This window comes from Melozone crissalis, unplaced genomic scaffold (genome assembly GCF_028551555.1).
Source record: "Melozone crissalis strain CALT ecotype California unplaced genomic scaffold, PUWL_Pcris_2 ptg000063l_1, whole genome shotgun sequence".
Classification (NCBI taxonomy): domain Eukaryota; kingdom Metazoa; phylum Chordata; class Aves; order Passeriformes; family Passerellidae; genus Melozone; species Melozone crissalis.
Window position 1 is genome coordinate 3,656,209 of NW_026535841.1, and position 19,567 is coordinate 3,675,775.

Sequence of the window (19,567 nt, forward strand, 5' to 3'; positions counted from 1 at the left end):
GATTTAGATTTTAGATTCACTCCCTGTATCAAAACAGAGCACTCATGATGGTGAATGTTTCCATTCAGAGAGCCCTGTACTGTTGAGGGTCTGAAATATTTAATCCACCCATTTTAAGCATTGCCCAATTGCTACAAAAAACATAAATCAACAGAAATCATACGAAGTAAACATTAACCTCAGCCTCAGAGCAGGATGGTCACTTAAGCTGAAGGTGCAGAGGAGGCATGGGAGAAAACAGAGCCTGGCAGAGCTCTGTGTGCCTGGGATCAGCCACACTTCTGATGTATGGACAAAATCCTCCAGAATGGTGAGTACTGCAGCACCAGCTGTCAGCATTCACTTGCAGAAGAACTGAGATGTTTCCTGTTGCAATTGTCATTTCTAAACATAATGCATGACATATTTAGCAAACTTTTTTTCAAAATAATAGGGTAGGCAGGGGATAATCCTTTAAAACAAGAGTTAATATTTAAAATTAAAAAATGAAATGACACAGACTTAATGTTCTGGACTAAATCGTCATGGAAACTTTGGAGGAAGTTCCAGCTGGTTAGAAAAACTAATTTAAAAAAACCAGAAATTAAATTCCTGTACTTAGATGGTGAGGTATTTCTGTACCATTTTTACCTGCTTGCTTCCATGTCCAAGTGTGATACTATCAGCCTGCTCTCCTAGCTTGTAGCCTGATAATGGTATGAAATTGTACATTTGAAAAGAAAGGTTTTGTGAGTGGTTTAGTTAGTTAATGTGAAGAAGAGCAGCAAAACTGAAAATCCAGAACCTTTATCTGGTTGATCTTTTTCTGCATGTATGCTTTGCATGTTCTGCTGAGATGGTTTAAGCACTATCAAACAAGCCAATATCCCAGAAATGCAGGGGCTATGATATCACAGCTGCTTCTGGGATGAGCTTGAACTGCTCCTTGCATGTTCAGTACCAGTGGTTGGCTGTAATGTTCCTTGTGTTGGGAACTGGTGGATCCCTCACAAATCCCTTTCAAACCTCTATGAATAAATCCTCCTCCATGATAAGAAAAGCAGGTACAGCATCTTCAGAAGTCATTTGTGGTGGGATCATAAAGGATGCTTCTCAAACCAAATTGCAAATTTTTTCCATTGACTTTTCATTCCCAGCTGTTTCCCCCCACTCCTTTTTGCAGAAAAAAGGATAAGAGTTTCTCTGTAGCTGTTTCTGAGCAGGCTGCTGAGGTAACACACACAGCAGTGTCTCCACTCAGCAGATGTTGCTGCCATGCCCTGTTCCCTGTGCCCTCTCTGACAGTGCAGCTTGCAGCTCCCCCAGCAGTGTTACCCAGGGGAATCTCTAATTCCTGTGTCTCCTGTGAGAGATGAGGGCAGCATGAGGCCAAATGGATCACAAATGTAATATTTCTCTTCTTTCATGCTGCTCTTTCCTGGTCTGCCCAGGTGTTATCCAGGGGAATCTCTAATTCCTGTGTCTCCTGTGAGAGACAAGGACAGCATGAGGCCAAATGGATCACAAATGTAACAATTATCTTCCATGCTGCCCTTTCCCAGCCTGCCCAGGTTTTATCCAGGGGAATCTCTAATTCCTGTGTCTCCTGGGAGAGATAAGGACAGCATGAGGCCAAATGGATTACAATGGATTACAAATGTAACATTACTCTTCTTCCATGCTGCTCTTTCCCAGCCTGCCAGGTTCCACAGTGAAATGCAGTTGCAGGTGGCAGTGCCTCTGACCTGTGCTGAGCACACATTAAAGCCACAGAGTTTCTAACTCAATAGACAGATGGAAAATCCCCCTTGGGATCAGTGCTCACCATTGGCACTGTCCCAGAGCAGTGGTGTGCTCCTCTGCAGTAACTTCCACTTTCATGTCTCGGTTCCTCCTCTCTGATCTCACTCTTTGCTGCTCCTTTAGCAGGAGCTGCTCTCAGCTGGAGCCCTGCAGAGGGACTGTCCATCCCTGTCACCCAGCACCAAGGCTGCTTTGGAAACTGCCTTGGATGCCTCTGGCCCTTCTTGTGAAGTGGCTGCCTCTGCTACAGCTCCAGAGTCTCCTGCACAAGCCAGGTTGCTCTGCTGGGCTCCTCCTCTCTTCATGGCCTTTCCCTCTCCTCATCCTCATCCTCCCAAAGCACAGCAAGCCAAAGTGCCAGCCCTCAGGAGCCCTGCTCTCCCCAGTGCTCACTCTTGCTGCATCTCCTGCAGTTACTGATAAACCAGAGAACTGATGATTAACCTGCCAATATTAATGTTTGTGGGTTGTTGTAATTCTGTCCCAAGGCCTTTCTCCCATACCTCTGCAAGAGACATCTCAAATTATTTTGACTACTCACCCTACCTATCTTGCCTTAAAGAAAGAAGAAAATTATAACTATGTTATTTCTATTGCTGTTTCGCATCTAAAGACTGGAGTGTATCTGGAGTGTAACTGGATTTCATGAAGTTAAACTTTGCCTTCATTGCCATCATTCTGTCCTCCTGTAACAGGAGGAGCAGAAAAATACAATAAAATTTTCTTTCTCTGTTTTATTTCCAGGAAAACCTCATCTCTTTCTTCTTCCTTATCTTTGCTGAGATCCTCATCAGTTCAACATTTTCATCTTCCTCTTCATTCCAGAGACAAAGGAAAACTTTGTTATGAAAATCATGATGAATTTGGCATGTTAGATTTTAGGAGACCTCATTCCTTTACAGGAAATGCTTCTCTTGAGGAAGTGCCACCTACACCAACTGGTCAGCAGAAAGAACATGTATTAGGTCATAAAAGCCCTTGATGCTTGCAGACTGCAAGACAAAGGCAAATTATTGTTTTCTATTATGGGAAAAGATACCAATATTTTTTCACTGACATGAGTGGAATCTTCTCAAATGAGTCACTCTCAAATGATCTTGAAAATGTCAGGGCAATCAACAATCAATGTTGATTGTTGAGTCAATAATCAACAAGTCATTGTAACATAAAATATGTGCTGTGTTAAACTCTTAGATTTCGCTTAGAATGTGGTTTGTGCCTAAACATCTTTAGTTCCAGTCCCCGTGATTTTGTTATTCAGAATTTCATTTTGAGTTTTGGATTACAATAAACCCAAATCAAATCTAAAAGAAACCTGTGAGTTTCTCTAGGTGTGAAATTAAACTGCAGATGGCTTCAGCCATCCACAACGAGTCCAGTGTGCCTCAAGCTGGCTTAGAACCAAGCCTGATTTTCAGCTTTTACACAAAACTGTTTGCTTGACACACCTCATGGAGGTGGGGTTTGTGGGTTTGTCCATCTCACAGCAAGCATTTCTTACAGCTCTGTTAAAAAAAAATTACAAGATTGTCACAGACATCTTTTATGAAAAGTCTTTAAGATTTTTCCTCTTGAGAAGCTGAAGCCTCAAGAACAAAATGTAAACAATGGTTATCTGCTGCTGTGGAATGCAACAGGTAAATCTATGATTGGTCTCATGTGGTTGTTTCTAATTAATGGCCAATCACAGTCAGCTGGCTTGGACTTTCTGTCTGAGCCACAAGATTTTGTTATCATTCTTTCTTTTTTCTATTCTTTGCCAGCCTTCTGGTAAAATTTTTTCTTCTATTCTTTTAGTATAGTTTCAATATAATATATATCATAAAATAATAAATCAAGCCTTCTGAAACATGGAGTCAGATCATCGTCTCTTCCCTCATCCTAAGACCCCTGTGAACACGGTCAAACAAGATCTCCTTAACTCAGAAATAATTCTTTAAACATGAAATCCTGCACAACTCCCAGTGTAGCAGCTTTCTCAAGAATATATGTGACATTTCCAACAGAAATGGCCCATTTCATTGATTTCACAAAAATCCAAGAAGGAATCTCCTAGAATTAAATTCTAAAAGTGCTAGTAAGGTGAAATAGCACCATGGCTCAGAATCACCAGAAATCCCTCAAAATGTAGGAGAAAATTCACTGTGGGCTGGTGGGATTTGCTGCTATTTGAGGTCCTCAGTAATGATTTTCAAGGGGTGAATCCTTATGACATATCCTCCCTACACCTCACTACAATTTGAGAAAAAACACATCATGAAAAGGAAACACTGCCATTTTGAAACAATAGCCAAGAGATATGCAGGTAATTATAATGTCAGTGTTCAAGAGAAAATACAAAAAAATGCCAAATCATCCTAAACACTGCCAGCCAGGATAAACAGCATTTGCTATGCAGTTATATAGACAACACTTGGAGTTAACAAGCAACCAAGGTTTTAATATTAACATGCATTTTTCTCCTTTATTTAGACTCAGAGGATTTACAGTGAACCCCTCTGTAAATAATTACATTCTGTGTTTTATAAACTGACTTTACAAGTCCTGAGGGTGAGCTTGAGCATTTCCTGGGGGCCTCAGTGTAACCCCAGTGCCCCAGGACAGAGCCCTGGCATGAGGAGAATGAGCAAAGGCTTTGAAGGCCAGAATTGCACAGGGCATCATCCAGACAGGAAAGCCCCAGGAATACTGAGCTCTTTTTGCCAGTGGAAGCTGCATAGAGCTGCAGCTGGAGCTTTGCCTCACAGGAAAGGAGCCTCTGGCAATCAAAGGGGATTTGTCACCTGCAACACTGATTTTGGAGCCATTCTGTGTCAAAGCTGGAACCTGAGGGAGGGAGATCCTGGTGGTCCTATCCCAATTTGTTAGGGCATATTTATTTCTTCTGACAATTTTCATGAGTCTTACTGCTTTGTCACCACACCTGGTCAACAAACACCTCCATAAACACCAGACAACAAATCCCCTTCCTCAGCACAGTCTAACTGATTCATGAGGCCAGAACAGCAAAATTAGCCTCTGAAATTTGCCTATTTGTCTTCTAATTATCATATTTACTTTACCAAAGAATTACATACCTTACTTACTAATAAATAACAGTAACTAAACCTTGTCCCAGCTGCTTTTTGTTTTTTGCAGATTATGGCAGATATACACACTAGTCTTTACCATAGAATAAAGCATTTTACTGCTCCTGGAAAACTGTTTGGACTGTTTTGCCTGAGCTCTTCTTGTTTTCCTTCCCAAAGCCCTCACTGGTCCCCAGATGCTAATTTTCTCTGCTTTGATACTTTCCCCCTCAAGACTGGACTAGATGTAATTATTTCCTGAAATACTTAATCTGGCAGTGTTAACTTTGGCCAGTTGAAGTAAATATAAGTGAGTGAAGATGAAACAGTGAAAATTTAACTCTGATCCCTGAAGCCAAGTGCCCAGTGCTGGAGCAGCAGGCAGGAGACAGAGAGACACAAGCCTGTGATGACAAAGCCACACCACAAGCTGGACAGCCAGCCCTCAGGCAGAGATGACTGGTTTCCTTTCAAACCTGGTGAGTGCTTGGTGGGGTATTCACATCTGGGACATTTTTGTGTGCTACTGGGGCTTCAAACAAAACAAAATTGGTGTCTTGGTAAGAGCAAGGCTGCTGTTTACTGCAAGCATCTTGGAAGTGGTTCTGTCCACTATTTTGAGGTATTAGAGCATTTCATATGCTCTGCCATCCATCTTTACCATATTTTTATCCATATATTAATGTGTTGTCACAGACATCTTTTATTAAAAATCCTTTTTGTAGGATTTTTACTCTTGAGAAGGTGAAAAGCTTCAAGAACAAAATGTAAACAATGGTTATCTGTGACTGTGGAATGCAACAGGTGGATCTGTGATTGGTCTCATGTGGTTGTTTCTAATTAATGGCCAATCACAGTCAGCTGGCTCAGACTCTGTCATCTCGGACTCTCTGAAATCCTTTCTTCTATTCTTTAAGTATAGTTTTAATGTAATATATATCATAAAATAATAAATCAGCCTTCTGAAACATGGAGTCAGATCCTCATCTCTTCCCTCATCCTCAGACCCCTGTGAACACTGTTACAATGTGTCCTAAATGTTTTCCTGGACTGAAAAATACTTGCTTATCTAGAAGCATAATTTGCCTTGCTTATCAGGTTAAAAAAAAAGTGCTTTTTAAAATACATCTGATTATTTAGTGCAAGCCATGGTAGCAGAGGTTTTGAGAGGTAGGGAACAGGATCTAGAAGCCATGGTGCCTTCACAAGGATGATTGTGGAAGCTGCACTTCCTTGAGCTGGATGGAGGGAAATCACAGGAGGATGTACATCCCATACCAGGGCAAGCAAGGGGAACATTGCCACCTGAAAATCCCCTGAACAAATGAGATGTTTCTGGAGAATGATTTTGAGAACAGCCTGATGTGGGTACAACCTTAAGAAGATTTTGTTCTACCTCTGCAGGTTCAGTACCAGGGGCTCTTTCGAATGATCACAGTCCTGGGCATTGGTGGCACATTCCAAATTGGCTTTCAGATTTCCACCATCACCTACATGTCTCAGGTAGGCAAAGCTGCACCTGGCACTGGGTCTCCACTGCTGCCTGAGGCTGCTGCTCTGGCATTCAGGAAGGGTTTGACCACAGTATTCTCCTCTCATTTCCCATTTGCTGTGCTATGCTGTCATGAGGAGCAGGGCATGTCAAAGTGTTGCAAATAGAAGAAAATAGATCTGGAAGTTGTTAATAGAAGTGTTCCTCAGAAGACACACACTAACTAGGGTGGCATCTGTCTCCCCTAAAATCTCACAGCACATGTGCCTTCTTCAGTGGTTTCTGTTGATATTTTTATGGTTATCCATCCTCGCAGAAAAATAGAACAAGTGAACCATGCTCTAGGAAAAGTCTGCTTCTCTCCACTGATCACACTAAGGGCACTGAGGTCTAGAGGGAAGACATCATTATTTGGTACACATCACCTTAATGGAAAAGCATTATTTTCTGGCTTCAGAGCACTAAGTTCTGAGTGAAAAAGTATTTAGGAATTGCACTGAACAGGCTCTGTGTAGTGTGACATTCTTGGCAGGTATGTGAGACAAAACTCATAATTCATTTGCAGGACTTTGTAGTACTGTTTACACTATTCTTTAGTACCAGTCCATGCCTTGCTTCCTCAGATTATAAGGATAAAAATCCCAAAGATTGAATTTGAATGGCAGAATGAGCATGGTACTCTCTATTATACTATGTCTGATAGCTAATACACACTTCTAAAGCCTATGAGAAAAAGTAACTTCAGTGAAAGCAACAAAATTATTTTGTAAATATGATAAAATCCCTGCACTGCTGTCACAGGCATTGTTAATGATTTTATTTTTTCTGTCTCAGCACGTTAAGGCTTTCATTAATGAGACGTGGCTGGAGCGCTATGGCCACCCCATCCAGCAGGACAACCTCCTGTTCCTGTGGTCCTTCACTGTGTCCATCTTTGGCATAGGAGGGCTCCTGGGTTCCTCAGGCAGCAGATACCTCACTGTCAAATTTGGCAAGTATGTATGGTCAGAGACAATGTGTCAGCTGAATCTTAGCTTAAGGAAATGATAGTTGGGGTTATAAATGAGGCAGATTTTAGACTCAGTGATATAAATAAGAGATTCAGCCAGCTCAGCTGTGGTGGCAGCTGATTCTCCTGCTTCCTGCCCATGGAGCCATGCCTGGGTTCATCCCAGCAATGGGGAAAGGCAGCTCCTGGCTGAAGTCAGAATGGGGTCTGGAAAGTGCCACTCAAAACACAGAAGCACTGAGATCCCAGTTGGTGCTGCAATAATGTGTTTCACAGTGGATGTCCAAGTGCAGAAAAGCCTTCAGAGTTTTCCCTGCTACACACCCCAGAAACGTTCCCAAACCCCCAGGTGCAGCCACGTGCCAGGGCACACCATGAGTCCAAAGTGCCCATTTTGTCCTGGACCACACATTTGTAATTCCAAAAATCCATCAAGACAACTTCAGCCAAGACTTCCTGCATGGCATTAAATGCTATTTCCCTTCTGAGACATTAAGTGCTATTTCCCTTCTGAGCCACAAAAAATCTTTTCACTTTCTTGCCCTTACAGAAAGAAATGTCTCTTGTGCAACAACGTGCTGATGATAGTGGCAGCCTCCATCATGGGCTGCAGTAAAATATCCCAGTCCTTTGAGATGATTCTAATTGGACGCTTCATGTGTGGAGTGAGTGCAGGTGAGTGACTTCTCCCACAGGTCAGCTGAATCTCACATCATTTTCCATCTTTTTTCAAAGTCAATAATAAGCCTCCACTAAGAAAACAAAATGTGGAAGTCAGTGATCTTTTGTAAGAAGATTTTCTATAATGCTCTGCAATAAAGAGCATAATTATTACCAATTTCACTAAAAATGAAATTTCAGCTTTGTCAAGTGTGTGAATATTCAGAGATGTCAGAAATGTTTTGATGCCTCATGAAAAAAGGGATTTTCTCAAGAAAAATGTGTATAGTATTTTCTTAAATTTATCTAGCAGTACTGATAATTATACAGTTTAAAGGTAGTATTTTCATAAGGAAGAGTATTCCAAGCAGTAAGTCCTTGGGATTAGTACAAAGATCTGGGCTTAATAAAGCAAAATCACTCCTGGCAAGTAAACTACAGGCAGTAAAACCATCCTGTGCTGCTATCAGTATTTTTTGTACTTTTCTCTACACAAAACTTGCCTTTCTATTGTTTGCATATTCACAGGGATGCCTCTTTTAACTTATTCAAGAGTTCACTTAGAAGTTAATGTGTATTTTTCAAATAACTAGATTTTGCACATTGCTTCTCTGACAAAGAGATGTGTTGAAGAGCTATGGTTGTAATTTGAGAACAGCTTACCAACAGGGGTCTTGCTCTGTTCTAGAATCTATATCATATCCCATTAAAAAACCTGATTTTTGTTAAAGAGATTGCAATCAAAAGAGATTGCTTTGCCATCAGATACAGCCAAGAGAAGAACATGTTGCATCTGAAACAGATAAAAGGGGCTGTGACCCCCATATCAGGAAAAAGCTTCTGTTCCCAGACCAGTATTTAGCATGTCAGAGTTAATAAATATAGCTGGGAACATCAACTCTGCCTGAAATCATTAAAATTATTGATGGATAGCAGAAAATAAATACTCGTCTCCACCTAAATCACATACAAATCAACATTGACTGTAGCTCTATATGTGATAATTTGCCATGAGTCTGCCATACAGCTCCTCAAAAGCATTATGTCAGAAAGGGTTGAGATTATGTGGGTTAACTACAAGTATATTAAACACTGCTGAAAAGTTTGATTATTCAGCACTTGCATACCCTGTGTTCTTTAAAACATGCTAAGGCTCACAGGAGAGCTTATGATGAGGCTACACCTGCACTTCAAAGGGAGAACTGTACATTTCCTAAGATGAGGAAACTGCACTCTGCAAAGAGGACCAATACTTTTGTAGAAAGAGTTTTTAAAATCTAGTACTGAAAGTCTCAGATGTGAGTTATGTGCCAGACACAGCTGTATTTTGTAATACTTAATTATTTACATCCAGTGGATATAACTGGATTTCCAACGGTTTTGTCTTTTTTCTTCTCTCCCATAACTCCCTCCTCGCCTCAAGGTCTTTGTGTTCCTCTACATCACCAATATGTTGGGGAAATTTCCCCCAGGAAGCTCCGTGGATTTGCAAACTCGACTTCCTCCTTCTTTTGGACGTTGGGAAAAGCCATAGGGCAAATTTCAGGACAAAGGTATCATGCAATTGATTATCCACACAATTCATTTCTGGATCCTTTTCACCTTTTGCTCCTCCCTCTGCTTTTCCATCCCTTCCTTTGTCTCCTCAGAGCAGGTGCAATGAACTCTAACCCACATTTTGTCCCTGCCAGGGAGCTGCTGGGCAGCCAGGCACTGTGGCCCCTGCTGATGGCCTCCTGTGGCCTGCCAGCCCTGGTACAGCTGCTGGCTCTTCCCTTCTTCCCAGAGTCCCCACCCTACCTCCTCATGCAGAAAGGAGACCAGGAAGCCTGCAGAAAAGGTAACTGAGGGCTTCAGGTTCCTGTTCCTCACTTAGAATCATTTTGTGATGCTTGCTTTCCCCATGTGGAAAGAAATAAATAGGACAAAGTTTCTCCCTGCTCATTTCCCACATGGCTCTGTGAACACCTACTGAGTCCATTATTGCAATCCCCACATAGAGCACAAAACTACTTCCCTCTGCAGCTCTGTGGTACAAAACCTTGCACATTTGTCTGACACAACCTGCACTGTCAGCCTGATGATTAATGCTAAATAATAATTGAAAAATAGCTGTTTGCACTGCAGGGCTCCACTGGGCAACCCTTAGCTGTGGTTATTGGTGGCTCATGCCCTGAGAGAAGGAGGAAAGCAGAACAGTGGCCCCATGGGCAGGGAGGGAGCCCCTGTGCACCCCACTAGGGCCCACTGAGCAGGAGGGGATCAGGGCTCTTGAACATTCTGTAAGGCATCTCAGCACAGCCCCAGCCCTGCACACTGGGCTGCCAGACTCTTGTCTCACTGCTAGGAAAAAAACAGAGATGAATTAACATGGCAGGTCTCGCTCTCCTTCTCCACAGCCATAAGGCAGCTTTGGGGTGAAGGCCAACACCAAGCAGAGATTGATGACATCATGAAAGAGAAAGCAACAATGAAAAACACCAAGATCTTGAGTGTCCTGGAACTAGTGAGAGAACCAGCTTTCCGTTGGCAGCTGTACATGATAGTTACCCTGACCGCCACAATTCAGCTCTGTGGCATCAATGCAGTTGAGTGCATTTCCCCCTCTGAGCCCCGAGTTATCACAGCTCACAGGAGCTGCCTCCATTTTTCTCAGGCTTCTCAGCCCAAACCTTGCTGTGTGCCAGCCCTTCTGCAGGACAGCAGCAGCCACAGAGCTGGGCTGGGCTCTGTGTGTGACATCCCTGTGGCCAGCTCTTGTCCTTGCTGGAGTTCCCTGTCTCTGAGTCAGGCTCACTGAGCAGCCACCTTTGGGAGCCACTGCAGAACTCACTCTTGGGAATGAGCCCACTCTCTGCTGGCCAAATCTGTAGTTTTGTGTGATTGCTCACTGCAACTGCTGCTATTTGTCTCCTGAGACGTGGGGATGGCAGGCTGCTCACTCTGCCCTTAAAGCTAACAGCAAGCATGCTGCCAGTTCTGCAGCTCCTGCAGCTCTGCTCTTCCTCACAGCACTGCTGTTCTGGGGTCCTGCTGCAGTCACAGCTTTGCATGACCCTGCTGCCTCTAACACCATGCTGCAGCAGCATCTGCAAAGGAAACACACAGCTGAATCTAACGCAGCTGAATCTAACACAGCTTAAACTGGAATCTTTATCACTCAGCATATCCCCAAACACCAGCAGAGATACTTGAAAAGATGTTTGGTTTAACCCCTCATGACTCCATAATCCACGCTCTTCTTTCTTGGGAATGGTTTTGGATGGGCTCTGATAACAAGATATAGCTGGCTGTTTCTGAAAGCACCTAAATCAGGAGTCTGCAAACCTAATTGCATTGTAGTGGCTGGAGATCCAATTATCCCAGCATTTTATCTTTTATTAAATCCATTAATGAATTAATTATATAGTATTTTATAATATTTTTGTCTGCTGATAGAGTGAATACTACCAAAAAGAGTACAGAATTCCAGCTCCCTCCAAAGCTGAGCTGCATGCTCCCTGATCAGCAGCTCATATCTAGGGCAGTGTCACACAACTGTGGATAAGAAATCAATTCTTTTCTTCTCCTACTGTTTGATTTTTTTTTTTCCAGATTTATTTTTACACTTTTGAAGTCCTCCAGGCAGCTGGCTTTGATGAAAAAATGGCCTCCTACATGACCCTCTCTATTGGGCTCTCTGAACTTGTGGCTGCTGTAGTCTGTGTAAGTCCCATTACCAGGGGAGAGGGGCACATTTTGCTCTCTGGCACTGACACTGATGGGATTTTTGTCCTTCAGAGCTCCATCATTGAGAGGCTGGGCAGGAAAGTGCTCATCAGAGGAGGCTATTGGATCATGGGTTCACTGCTAGCTGCTATCACTGTGACTCTGTCCCTGCAGGTAAGGAAATTGTGCTCATAGCAGATTGCTCTATTCTATTTCTGATCTAAAGCTCACTGGCAGGACCACACTACTGAGAAAGGACAGTGAGGCTTAGATCAAGCTTGTCTATATGTAGAATTAAACTCTCTCTTAGAGTCTCTTGTACTCCTGCCTTCCTTTCAACATGATCCCATGACCTTAGCAAGGAACACAAAAACCACTGGGACACTGTTTCCTGATTTATCAGACTGCAAACACCAAAGAGCAGCCAGCACAACCACAAGGCACTTGTAGGAAAATGGCCCTTTCTGTTCATGCTGGTTTTAACAAGCAACAGCCAAACCCCAGAGCTTTGGCATCAGTTCATTGGAAACTGAACTTTGCTGCAGATAATTGTGGGAAGGCACTCTCTGTTCACAGACTGGAGACCAGTTCATCTCTCAAACAGTGACACCTCTGTATCATTGCTGCAGCTTTTTCAGAAGAAATCTCCTGTGTTATCAGTTCTCACCCAGAGCTACTCTGCAGACACACTGCAAAACTGACCTGGAAGCAAGGTGGCAGCAGACATCTGCTTTTGTTTCATTCATGAAAGCTCTCCAACATAGGAGAGAGAAATCTATTTTTTTTCCTAAAGTATCAAGTCTCATTTCTCCTTGATTAAAACCTAGAAAAATTGCTTTTCATTACCAGTTTTTAAATCCATAACTTAACAAAATTAAGAAATATCTGATTTGTCCTTCTCATATCCCTAAGGATCACAGGAAGAACTGAGGTCAAAAGGAAAGGACAGGGTGCAAAAGAACTCCTGAGACTTCATTTGATGGAAGCCTCCCTGGCTTTGCAGGGGCTCTGCCCTGTCTGCTCACCTGACAGAGATCTCAGCTGCTCCACCCACAGAGTGAAGCACTCACAGCTCTCAGTGCCCACACACTGAATATTTCTTTTTTGACAATGTTGGAAAAGCAGGAGCTTTCCTCATCTAAGGCTGGTAACAGTTTTTAACCAGAAGTTTGTTATGGTTTGTTTTTCCCCAGGACTGGTACTTCTGGATGCCATACTGCAGCCTTGCTCTCATTATCCTGTTTACAGTTGTCTTTGCTGTTGGGCCAGGTAAGTTCTCAGTCAAAGGAAATAAAGGAATTGAGTCATGTGAGCTTATTAATAGGGTTAGGAGATACTGCCTTATATTGCAGAATATTTAGCATAAGTAAATTCATTTAATATAATCTTGCAGTCATTTAAACATTGTGGGTCCAATTATTCATTGGATATAAAATTCAATACCATCAGGTTTGAGTTTTGCTAAAAAGAGGAAAGGAGAACACTGGAAAAATACAGCAAAAATAGAGCAAAAGCAGATGGGTAAAAGAGTTTTTTTAAATGCTAGAGGGAAAAAAAGAGAAAAAGAAAAGCAAGAGTTCTTTTAAATTCAGTGTTGTATAATGTTACGTCTTATCCCACATAGACAACAGTGCAGAAGACCTACTTTGGAATATTTTTTCCTAGCATTTATTGTCTGCTACTTATTAAATTTTATTTTATAAAGGCTAATAATTTTTTAAATATTTGCCTTCCCATATGGCAGGGTTGAGTTATTTTCCTAACTCAAAACAGTTGAAATCCTGTGACTTCAAAAGATAACTGAAATGCCCAGGAAGCGAATCTGGGAAGATCACTCATTGGCAATCCAACAGAATCACACTGAAAATTCATTTTATCAATAATAATTGTCATTCTATCCTGATACATCTTCTTTCATGAGATGATGTCAGGTTTTCTCAAGTGTCAGCTACTTAATTCTTGGATGTCCCCAAAAATTTGAGTATTTTACCACTTTCAGAAACTAGTGCCCAGCAGTTCATTACATTTATTTGAGTATTTTACCACTTTCATAAACTGATGCCTAGCAGTTAATTAAATTTATTTGAGTACTTTAACACTTTCATAAATTGATGCCTAGCAGCTTATTAAATTCATTTGAGTATTTTACCTCTTCCATTAACTGATGTCTAGCAGTTTATTCCATTTATTTGAGTATTTTACCACTTTCACAAACTGATGCCTAGCAGTTTATTAAATTTGAGTATTTTACTGTGGATGCCATGGGACAGAGAAAGAGAAAAGGCAAGAGTTTCTCACAGTGGTTTGTGAGAAATTTTAGGGAGCTGGAAAGATGTGATAACTTGTTGACTATAAACAATTTGCAGGTGCTGTTTTTCTACTTTATTTTTCTGTTCCTCTCAAAGACAGTGCGTGAGAAAGATATTTCTGTTAGCTAGCCAATATAATAGAATCGATATTTTTAAAAAGTGTGGTTCTTTTGAATAAAACCTTCTTTGCCTTTGATACAATCCTGCCTCTCGCCTGTTCCTGCTCCAACCCTGGTGCATGAGTGACATTTTACCACTTTCACAAACTGATGCCTAGCAGTTTATTACATTTATTTGAGTATTTTACCACTTTCACAAACTGATGCCTAGCAGTTTATTACATTTATCTGAGTATTTTACCACTTTCACAAACTGATGCCTAGCAGTTTAATACATTTATCTGAGTATTTTACCACTTTCACAAACTGATGTCTGGCAGTTTATTACATTTATCTGAGTATTTTACCACTTTCACAAACTGATGTCTAGCAGTTTATTACATTTATCTGAGTATTTTACCACTTTCATAAACTGATGCCTAGCTGTTTATTACATTTATTTATTTTACCACTTTCATAAACTGATGCCTAGCTGTTTATTAGATGGCACAAACATTCTCTTTTGTAACAAAGAGCAGCATGCTCAGTGCCACTGCACAATTCTGGCACTCCTGGCAGTCCATTATAGCAGCATCTATCAGCTGACTGTGTAACACCCAATCCAAATGTGGACTCCAAACGCATCAAACAAGAAACAATTCTTGTTTTTCTTCCCTTCCAGGTGGCGCCACGGTTTCCACCAGGGTTGAAATTTTCAAGCTGTCCTGCAGGCCCCCTGCCTTTGTGATCAGCTCCGTTCTGAACTGGCTGGGGGTGTTTGTGATCGGCACCTCCTTCCCGTTCATCGTGGTGAGTGCGGGCAGGGCTATTACAGCGACCTGATGAGGTCGCTGGGGGTGAGAGAAGGATGAGAATCTTGTTTGATGATCAGATGGCTGGATTTATTGATATATGATATATAATACATTGTAACTATACTAAAAAGAATAAGGAGAAATGTTGCAGAGGCTTGCTAAGCTAAGAATAGAATAGAAAAGAATCTAAAACCAAGAGAATTCTCTGTCCCTGTGTTCCAGAGAGCTTGCCCTGTGATTGGCTCTTAATGGTACACATGGAACATGGACCAATCACAGGTGCATCCTATTGCATTTCACAGCAGCTGATAATCATTGTTTACATTCTCTTTCTGGGGCCTCTGCTTCCCAGAAGATGAACAAATCTGAAAGAAAGATTTCTATGAAAAAATGTCTGTGACACAGGGCGGCACTGCTGGCTCAGCCTGCAGCGCTCTGGGCACCTGCTCTCCCTCTGAAACACGCCAATCACTTGGGTTTAAAAGATTAAAATTTAATAGTAATTAAATGGCTATTAAAATAGTAATATAATTAGAGTAATAAAAATTTGGACAATTAGGATTTAAGACTATATGAGGCAAAAAGAACAAAGAGTTACGGACAGTCCGGGTAACTCTTTCTGGGCAAAATAAGGACACATGAAAAGGAAACGTGTCCAAAAAAGGGACCCACGTTAACAGAGGATTAACCCTTAAAAGCAACAGCCTGTTGCATATTCATACACCTCATACATGATGCATAAATTCCATTCCAACACAGGATTCTGTCTGGTCATCATCAGCTTCTTCCTCTGAATCCTGATGGCATCACCTTGCCCAAGCGAGGCAGGAAGAAGTTCATTTCTCCTGATAATGGAGCAATAAATTCTCTTTCTCTGAAGGATTTAGGTGTCCTGTGGCTGCTATCTTGGTGGGAGTACCTCATTCCTCTCTTTAAAAAAGTATCTTACATAGCATAGTTTCCATTTTAACATTTTGTTATAACCTCAAACTATATTTAACACACTACTTAAGAAAATTAACACAGCATAACTTTCTAACATAATACATATAATATTCATTTTAATATTTGCTAAAAGCCAATCATAAAATAGGCATTTTTCACATCTCCCATGCCCACTTCTGCAACCGAAGGGCCCTGATTTGCCCAAGATACTCATTCAGACTGAAATATTGGTCAATGGAAAGAATTCCTTATCAAATTCAAAATACTCTGGGTGATGCTTTGGGGTGGCTACCTGGAACAGAGGCTAGACAGAGCTATGAGAATAAATTAGGTATTGGTTAAAGGCCTTCAAAGATACACCTTGGGCATTGCAAAAGTCTCACAGAGGCTACAGCCAAGGTGGGCAATGGTCATGAGTTTCTATGAGTGATTTAAATTTGGTCTATTGTGGTGTTTTTGAGGGTCCCCAAGATGAGGTTAGAGATGAGAATCTGACTCCATGTTCTCAGAAGGCTGATTATTATATTATATTATATTATATTATATCATATCATATCATATCATATCACATTACATTACATTATATATTACATTACATTATATATTACATTATGTTATGTTATGTTATGTTATGTTATGTTATGTTATGTTATGTTATATTATGAATGCTATACTAAAACTATACTAAAGAAAAAGGATACATCAGAAGGCTTAACAAGAATGAATAATAAAAACCTGTGACTGACTCAAGGAGTCCAACACAGCTGGCTGTGATTGGCCATTAAGTTAAAACAATTCACATGGAACCAATCAAACATTCACCTGTTGGTAAACAATGTCCAAGCCACATCCCAAAGCAGCAAACACAGGAACAGCAATCAGATAATTATTGTTTGCATTCCTCTCTGAGGCTTCTCAGCTTCCCAGGAGAAAATCCTGGGCAAGGAGGATTTTTCAGAAATATCACAGTGACAGTCTATCAGAGGTGAATTGTCCAATTACAGCTTCAGGTAATGAAGTCACATTCTCTTGGTTTCCTCCACCCCATTCTCTTTTGTTTACACTTTTTGGGCCTGAAGCAGTGTTGGTGGCCTTGGTTCTCAGGCCTGGAAGGATTGTTCTGTCTGCCCAAAATGTGAGGACAGCAAACTAACACTGCATCAGTTCAGAGTTATGCACTAATGCAGGATCTGAAACATGTAAAACTAAAACTTAAGGCATTGTGGGACCCAAATATAAAAAATGTGCCAAGAAAGTGACTAAAGCAAAGAAGTGCTAATCCTGCTTTCTTTCTCACTTTGTTCTTCCCTGCAGGAAAGACTGAAGCACTTCTGCTTCCTCATCTTTATGGTGGTACTTTTCACTTCAGGGATGATTGTCCACCTGTTCCTCCCAGAAACAAAAGGGAAATCAATCGTGGAAATCACAGAAGAATTCAATAAGCTGAACTTTAAAAACAAGAAAATTCCAGCAACTCCAAATCATGTCGCAGAGGATTATACCTTCTGCACCAGGCTTTGACTGACCATGAGGGGGAATCAGGTTTTTGTAAAAAAGTAGGGGAAAAAAAGACTTTGCCATTTTCTGCCTAACAAGTTGCTTCAAATGGACTGTCAGCTTTCCTATCTGTCCTTACAAGGTTCCCATTTTGCCAACCCAGCTTCTTTCTCAAGCACTCCACTCTGGGCAGCTCTGAAAAGTGATAAGGGCTGATATTAACAGGACAGACTTGAGGGAATCAGGAGCATTTTGGCTTAACGTGCTGATGTGTAAATCTCTTCTTAACAGAGCAACCAACACACACTGAAAGTCCACATGTAGAATTTATAAACACTCTGCTGACCACAGAGAAAGGAAAGACCTGTGATCCTCTCTCTCTATGATTTCTGAGTGTTTTTACAGTGCTGAAATGGGAACAGTGAAGTTCTTGGCTTGCTATCTCTGGCTAGTGTTCAATCCATAAGAGATTAAAGAAAAAAATTTAGTGGGATAGGAGATAAATTCTTTGTTTCTGTAGATTCAACTGAATAACCAAACCTTGCCAGGTTCCCATGCCCAGTGCCATGTTGTCCTTGTGCAGTGTCTTGTCTGACAGGCTCCAACCATTTCAGCAACAGAGCTAAAAGGACTGAGGAGAGAGTCCAGCCTCATAAACCCCAGCACCCACAGCCATTTCAGATACTCTGTGCTCTCCTGCCCATCTCTGCTCTCACCCCAAGCCTGCAGCTCCTCCAGGAGCAGAATTCCCACAGATATCTCAAGGGCTGTGAATCCCACAGCAGCTGAACTGCTATTTCCTTCCTGTGCCTGTTGCCTACCTGGAACCTGTTTGCTCCACAAGAACTGCCTCAGACTGGAATGCATTGAATCAGAAACTTTTTTTGAAATGTATAAGGCCCATGAAGAAAAGAAAAAGAACTTTTCTTTTCTTTAGAAGGTATCTAACATTCTGTGTGTTCCTCTCTATTAATGAGAGGCTCACATGGTTGTAGGAGCAAAGCAAAACTCTGAGGAAGAACATGAACAAAGCTAAGCCTTACTGTGAAGCCTTAATACAATTTAAATCCAAACCCTGGACTTGCACAGTAAAATAAGTGGTTTTACCTCTGCTGTTGCTTTTGACTATTTACTTCAACTCAAACAAGGTTATTCAAACTAAGAATTCAATTGTTCATCTTAACCAGTGCTTATTTTTAATTGCAAATGGTAACCATAATAAAAATGGCAGATTGCCTTGTAATAAAATTCTGGCCTCCACAAACATTTCTTTCCCCACATCATGATCTCCTCAGGGGGAGTTGACTAGGAAAAGTTGTTGGTGGGCATAACCTTCCATGATTGGGGTTTTTCATTATTCCTTTCTTTAGTACTGAGTGACACTTCAGCCAGCTCATTAAATATAACTACATAAATAGAATTATGTATCTACAAAAATGAAATGTCTTAAAGTAAAAAAACACAATGACTTGGTAGCATTCCATATACAGCTAATATGATTAAAAACTACCAGTCATCTGGACACAGTTACCAATATAGATAAGAAATATCAATTTTTTGCAAAACAGAATTCTCTCTTCTCTACCAGCCACTCTGGAAACACCATTCCATTACAACAACCCCTGAAATCTGTGGAAAGAAGAGCAGAGTGGCACTGTGTGGCACTGCTGCCAGGCACCCCAGTGAGTCACTTCTGTGTCTCAGTTATTCATTAGGTGCCATTCAGGAAAGCCTTTCCCCCAGGATGCTCCATGGGCAGCCAACCATGCCCTGGGGAGCATTGCAGTGCAGTGAAGTGGAACAGCCATGTGGGGCACAGGGCAGCCTTGGCTGTGCTAGTGGAGCAGGAGCTGTGTCATGGGGACAGTGGTCAAGGGATGAAACAGCAAAGGAATGGCTCAAATACACGTGGGAGGGCACAGGGACAAAGGGGACAGAAATTCAGGAGCACTGCATGCACAGAGACATCAGCTGACAGGTGAGATATGGCTCAAATACTAATTGAGGCAGATATAAAAACTTTAAAAATGTATCTGTGAACTTCACTCAGCTGGACACAAAAAATATGGATCTGTACTAAGGAAGGCTCAGCACAGCTTTGGGTATGAGTGTCACACATGGCTGTAAAAGGACCTGATGCTGTGAGATTTCCTGTCCTGAGCACAAACCTGACTAAAGGATATC

General features: G+C 41.4%; 1 protein-coding gene across 1 annotated transcript; it reads left to right on the forward strand.

Annotated features, from left to right (window-relative positions):
- Positions 1 to 5,305: 5,305 nt before the first annotated feature.
- LOC128945249 (solute carrier family 2, facilitated glucose transporter member 11-like) lies at positions 5,306 to 17,407 on the forward strand. The gene is made up of 12 exons (XM_054288954.1): positions 5,306 to 5,329; positions 6,255 to 6,353; positions 7,177 to 7,337; positions 7,902 to 8,026; positions 9,435 to 9,564; positions 9,703 to 9,851; positions 10,411 to 10,598; positions 11,606 to 11,716; positions 11,792 to 11,893; positions 12,913 to 12,988; positions 14,809 to 14,936; positions 17,201 to 17,407. The coding sequence occupies exons 1-12, from the start codon at positions 5,306 to 5,308 to the stop codon at positions 17,405 to 17,407; spliced, it is 1,500 nt and encodes a 499-aa protein (XP_054144929.1).
- The last annotated feature ends 2,160 nt before the right edge of the window (positions 17,408 to 19,567 follow it).

Excerpts from the sequence above, each read along its gene's own strand:
- LOC128945249 (XM_054288954.1), top strand. The coding sequence starts at position 5,306 with ATGACTGGTTTCCTTTCAAACCTG. Across the intron at positions 9,852-10,410 it reads CCAGGAAGCCTGCAGAAAAG|CCATAAGGCAGCTTTGGGGT; the intron begins GTAACTGAGGGC and ends CCTTCTCCACAG. Across the intron at positions 11,717-11,791 it reads TTGTGGCTGCTGTAGTCTGT|AGCTCCATCATTGAGAGGCT; the intron begins GTAAGTCCCATT and ends TTTGTCCTTCAG.